The sequence below is a fragment of the Magnolia sinica genome, chromosome 2 (genome assembly GCF_029962835.1).
Source record: "Magnolia sinica isolate HGM2019 chromosome 2, MsV1, whole genome shotgun sequence".
Classification (NCBI taxonomy): domain Eukaryota; kingdom Viridiplantae; phylum Streptophyta; class Magnoliopsida; order Magnoliales; family Magnoliaceae; genus Magnolia; species Magnolia sinica.
In genome coordinates, this window is record NC_080574.1 from 21749288 (window position 1) to 21754996 (window position 5709).

The 5709-nt window shown below is 42.6% G+C and overlaps 1 protein-coding gene across 2 annotated transcripts; it reads left to right on the forward strand.

Moving 5' to 3' along the window:
• Positions 1–1337: 1337 nt before the first annotated feature.
• On the forward strand, positions 1338–4010 carry LOC131236600 (amino acid permease 3-like). 2 transcript variants are annotated; one of them, XM_058233887.1, is made up of 7 exons: positions 1338–1420; positions 1731–1803; positions 1993–2226; positions 2334–2427; positions 2512–2726; positions 2923–3062; positions 3206–4010. In XM_058233887.1, exons 1-7 carry the CDS (start codon positions 1388–1390, stop codon positions 3854–3856), a joined length of 1440 nt encoding a protein of 479 aa, XP_058089870.1. In that variant the 5' UTR covers positions 1338–1387; the 3' UTR covers positions 3857–4010. The 2 variants fall into 2 exon arrangements, with proteins under 2 accessions (XP_058089870.1, XP_058089872.1); XM_058233889.1 differs by having other exon boundaries at positions 3175–3625.
• Positions 4011–5709: the final 1699 nt, after the last annotated feature.

The following is a 5709-nucleotide window of genomic DNA, read 5'->3' on the forward strand; positions in this document are numbered from 1 at the left end:
AGGTTTGTAAAATACATTTTTCTTGGGTTTTGGGAATAGTCTCACATTGGAAAAGGAGAAGGAAAATCTTATGTATATATGAGAATGGTGGAGTATTGTAATGCTTACCCACCTAGTTCGAGGAGAATTGGGCTTGCGCACTGGAACATCCGTGCGCGTGCTTGCGTTCGGGCACGGACACGGGCTCCATGCGAGGGCATGGGCATGTGTTATAGTGTCGCTGTAGAGGCGCTAGTGACACACTTTGCACTTCATACATTCGCATCGTGTCACAGATGGTCACTTCTTTGCGACCTTGTGCGAACCGGCGCGAAATGTTAAGAGCTTAGGCAGATGGTTGGCTGGAAGACTGGGCGACTGAATGAGGTTCCTCAGAATATATAGAGGCTAGAAATATAGCTGTTCCATGGAGGTGTAACTCATGCAATTTATTGTAGACCATGCAAAAACTGCTGCATGTGGCTAGCCCAATAGCTAGAAACAGTTAGTCAGTATCTCTCAACAATTAGCATGCAGCAGCTGTTATAGCACATGCACAACAACTAGAAACTACCAATAATGGTTAGTTTCTCCAACAGCTAGAAAACGGTCAATGAGATTTATTTCCCTGGGCAATAACCCCCAACCACCATTGCCTGTATAAACAGGGCCTGGATGGGTTTCCAATCCATCACAACTCACTCCAGTTGAATACATACAAACCATAACAACTCCTATAGACTAGAAATTTCCAGCAAGACGGCAAGGTTCATCTGAACCATTGCCTGAAGATCAAACAAGCAGTGTGGTCTAGAACGGTTCATCTAAACCATTTGCTGAAGGACTGATCAGTGCAGTGGTCTTATCCACATTTCCTCTTCTCTTTTTCTTTCTAGGATATTTCTTTTATTTTCTTCTAGAAATTGTGTAAGAGAGTTCCATTAGGTGGATTTTCGTGTTTGCTCAACGCAGATTCACATCAGCCTTGTCGTATCCTAGAAGCGATTTGCCTGTAACCTTTCAGCATACTCGATCTATTTGAGTAGGAGCAAATTACACTTTATGGACAGCGTTCCAAACGTGCTTCAACCTATCCTGATTTCATATCATTTGTCGGCTTTTATAATTTACAGAAAACTATTATTTTTGTATTTTCCTCAACAGATTGCTCATTAGCTAAAAACAAGCAGGCACGTGAACAGTTTGCATGTAAGCTAACCTACAACCGGTTATATGAAAACTCCATTATTTTGGGAAGCAAAAAAAAAAAGAGATACGTGAAGGAATCTATTCTCTCTGCGTATGTTTCACGTATAAAGATTACAAGGCCGGTCACACACCCATCACTGGTCCTTGCACCTCTGTCTTTCTCTATCACAATCTACCGTGGTTGAGAGAAATTTAGGCAATGGAATGGGAGATGGAGCTCAAAATAGCAAAGGTAAGAGATAAATTGCTACCCGTTCAATCCCCAATGTTTCTTGTGGCATGACCCACTTTAAGTTTTGAATTTGGACCCATGTCCTAACACGAGCTACTGAAATTGATGGACGGAGAGGATGTCACATGAATATGCTGGTGGGTCCATAGAGCTTCTGCCTACGAGCATTGGGAAGGACCTTGTGGCTAGACCTCTCTCTCTCTCTCTCTCTCTCTCTCTCTCTCTCTCTCTCTCTCTCATTTCTCACATATGCTCTCCCACATTTCTCACCTATGGTTTTGTATTCTTCTCTGTTTGGTGGCTTCTTAAGATGAATGGGAGTGAAGTGCAGCCACAAAGTCCTTCCCTATGCTCTGATGACAATGGCTGCATCAAAAGAACAGGTGGGTCTTTGTAAATTCAACGGCTGCAATTCTCTTTTACATAAAACCAGTCTTTGGTTTGTTTCCAGTACTTGGTGCTACTTGTAATAAGTAGCTGAGACTTGTTTCCTGGCTTAGGAATTTATAGAACTTATTATCGATAGTTTTGGTGAATGGTATTGATAGAATTGGGATTTTGATTGTTTGTAGGAAATGTTTGGACCACAAGTGCCCGCATAATCACAGCCGTGATCAGCTCCGGCTTGCCATTCCTGGCGTGGGCCATTGCCCAGCTGGGATGGATAGCTGGGCCCACCGTCATGTTCCTGTTCTCCTTAGTGTTCTACTACACTGCCTCCCTCCTTGCTGATTGCTACCAGTCAGGCGATCCTGTTACCGGCAAGAGAAACAACACTTACAGCGATGCTGTTCGGGCTAACCTTGGTAATGATCCTGCTTTCATAACAGAATCCATCAATCTAGAACAGAACAAAAGGGAGAAGGATTGATAACTGACCAATGTTTTTCTTCCATTGATTTAAATTTTTCAGGTGGAGTTAAGGTTAAGATATGTGGTGTGATCGAATACCTCTATCTGTTTGGTGTGGCTATTGGTTACACGGTCACAGCGTCGATTAGCATGATGTATGTACATCAATCATGGCCTATCTGTTTATCCAATTCTCTAATTTCTTCTCCTTTCATTGACACTCTGTTCCTTACAAACAGGGCGATCAAAAGGTCCAACTGCTTCCACAAGAGTGGAGGGAAGCACCCGTGCCAGTTATCGAGCAATCATTACATGATCATGTTCGGCATCTCTGAAATCATCTTCTGTCAAATTCCCATCATCAACCAGATTTTCTGTCTCTCTGTTGTTACAGCCGTCATGTCCTTTACCTACTCATCTATCGGCCTTGGTCTCGGAATTGCCCGGGTTGCAGGTTTGGATCCGTTCTCTTTTGGAACTCCACAAATTCTAACTGAAACAAACAGACTTGTTCTCTTTTGGAATTCCACAAATTGTAACTGAAACAAACAGACTTGCAATTGAAATTCCAAAAAATAAAATAAAATAAAATAAAATAAAAAATATTAATATCTTATTCAATTCAATTTCTGACTTTGGTTTGTTATCAGCTAGGAGCAGCTTCAAAGGCAGCCTGACTGGAATAAGCATTGGCACAGTCACACAGACTCAAAAGATCTGGAGGAGCTTCCAAGCCCTCGGTGACATTGCATCCGCCTACTCTCATTTGACAATCCTCATTAAGATACAGGTAACTATATATATATATATATATATATATATATATATATATATATATATAGAAAGAAGCACCTGTGCCAATCATCTCGAAATCATCTAATCGCATCTGACCCAAATGCCAGTTCATTCAAAATGGCGTTCCAATCTTGACAGAACACCATCGAATCCCCACATTTGGAGTCCAAAACCATGAAGAAGGCAACCCTCCTCAGCATCACCATCACAACGGCCTTCAAAATGCTCTGCGCTTGCATGGCCTACGCTTCGTTTGGGGACCGCACTCCCAGCACCCTCCTCTCTGGCTTTGGCTTCCACAACCCCTTCTGGCTTCTCGACATCGCCAATGTGGCACTCATCATCCACCTTGTCAGTGCCTACCAGCTCTGCTGCCAGCCCCTGCTCGCATTCGTCGAGAAGTGGGCAATTCAAAGATTCCCCAACAGTGAATTCATCACGAGGGAGATCCCGATCCCATTTGGCAACCGCCCCTACAAACTCAGTCTCTTCCGTCTGGTGTGGCGGTCCACCTTCGTAGTGGTCACCACCATCATCTCCATGCTTCTCCCATTCTCCACGGACGTCTTTGGCGTTGTCGGCTCATTTGGGTTTTGGCCACTTACCGTCTACTTCCCTGTAGAGATGTACATTGCCCAGAAGAAGATACCCAAGTGGAGTGCCAAGTGGGTGTGCCTCCAGATCTTCAGCTTGGCCTGCCTCATCATCTTGGTAGCAGCCATGGTGGGGTCCATTGCGGGTGTGGTCATTGATCTGAAGACCTATAGACCATTCAAGACCAAGTACTGATCAGTGTCCTCATGAGAGAATGCTGGTTGCATTCTTTAAGCCAAGAAAAAAGAAAGGATTTTTCCATGTAGCGGCTCACCTTTCTTTCGGTCTATGCACTGAAAACCTCCTGCTTGTAAACTATTTCTGAAAAACAGCCCACATTTTACACGGTTAGTAAAGAAATTGCTTCGCGCTAATCTACTGTACCACTCGACTGTTGTATTCTTTGTATGGACCTGCATTAATGCATTCTCCCCACCTTGGCTTGACCCCATGATGTAGATCCAAAGCTCGAGTGAACCACACTACAGGAAATAGAGGTGATTGAATGCCCACCGTTAAAAAGTTCTTGAAGGCTGCAGAAGTTTTGGATCAAGCTGATAGTTGTGGTTTCCCTTCATCCAGGTCCGTGTGACCTTAACAACAGGTTGGATGGAAAATAAACATTATGGTGGACCTTAGGATGGTTTCAAGGGTGGGTCTCATTATCCTCCCACTGCTTCCTGTGGTGTGGTCTACTTGAGTGTCCGATCTGCTTAAAACATTCAATGCTTGAACAACAATGGCGGAATCAAAATAACAGGTGGTCTTCAGGAATTCAATGGCTGCTGTTCTCTTTTACTTAAAACTAGTCTTTGGTTTGTTTCAAGTACTAGTGCTACTTCTGATTAGTACCTGAGACCTGTTTTTCATGCTACCCAAATTTCGATTTGGGTTGCTACCAAACGTGCCAGGCTTACAATTTTATAAAACTCATTATCCATATTTTTGGTAAATGGTATTTGATAGATTTGGGATTTTGATTGGTTGTAGGAAATGTTTGGATTGCTAGTACCTGCGTAATCATGACTGTGATTGGCTCCGGCATGTCATTCCGGGCGTTGGCCATCGCCCAGCTGGGATGGATAGCGGGTCCCACCATCGTGTTCCTGTTCTCCTTTGTGTCCTACTACACTTCCGCCCTCCTCAGTGATTGCTACCAGTCAGGAGATCCTGTTACTGGCAAGAGAAACGACACTTACATGGATGCCATTCGGGACAAACTTGGTAATGATCCTGCTTTCGTAACAGAATCCATTGATGGAAAACAGAACAAAAGTGAGAAAGATGGATAACTGACCAATGTTTTCTTCCATTGATTTGAATATTTCCAAAGATTAAGATATATGGTGTGATCGAATACCTCTATCTGTTTGGCATGGCCATTGGCTACATGATGACAGCATCGATCAGCATGATCTATGTCCACCAATCACGAGTCACTCTGTTTATCCAATTCTCAGTTTTCTCCTCCCTTCATTGACACTCTGTTCCTTCCCAAAAGGGCGATCAAATAGTCCGACTACTTCCACAAGAGCGCGTTCTCCCCGAGCTACATGTTGAGTAATCCTTACATGATCATGTTCGGCGTCTCCTAAATCATCTCCTTTCAAATCACCTACTTCAATTAGATCTGTTGGCTCTCCATTGTCACAGCCATCAAGTCATTTACTGACGCAAGTCATTTACTGACACAAGGATGAACATGATGAGGTCGATCACCATCTTCCTCAACGATCCACGAAGCTTCTCTGGACTTCTCAAAGAGACTTCTTGAATCCACGGGGAAAAAAGCAAGAAAATAAAAATAATATTCTAAAAAATTCATAAAATGATTGATTACCAAAATAAACAAGTCTACCGCCCTTCAAATAGGGATACAAGCCTCATAATAGTAAATTTAGTATAATATTCTAGAATTGAAGAAGTTTCAGAATAAAACTAAAACTCTTTAAAATTTGTAACTTACTATAAATATTAAATTTACTATTTACAGTAAGTGTCCTATGTGGCTTAATCACGTCATTCGTCTAATTGTTCTAAACACTTTT

Excerpts from the sequence above, each read along its gene's own strand:
- LOC131236600 (XM_058233887.1), top strand. The coding sequence starts at position 1,388 with ATGGAATGGGAGATGGAGCTCAAAATAGCAAAG. Across the intron at positions 1,421-1,730 it reads TGGAGCTCAAAATAGCAAAG|ATGAATGGGAGTGAAGTGCA; the intron begins GTAAGAGATAAA and ends TGGCTTCTTAAG. Across the intron at positions 3,063-3,205 it reads CAATCCTCATTAAGATACAG|AACACCATCGAATCCCCACA; the intron begins GTAACTATATAT and ends CAATCTTGACAG.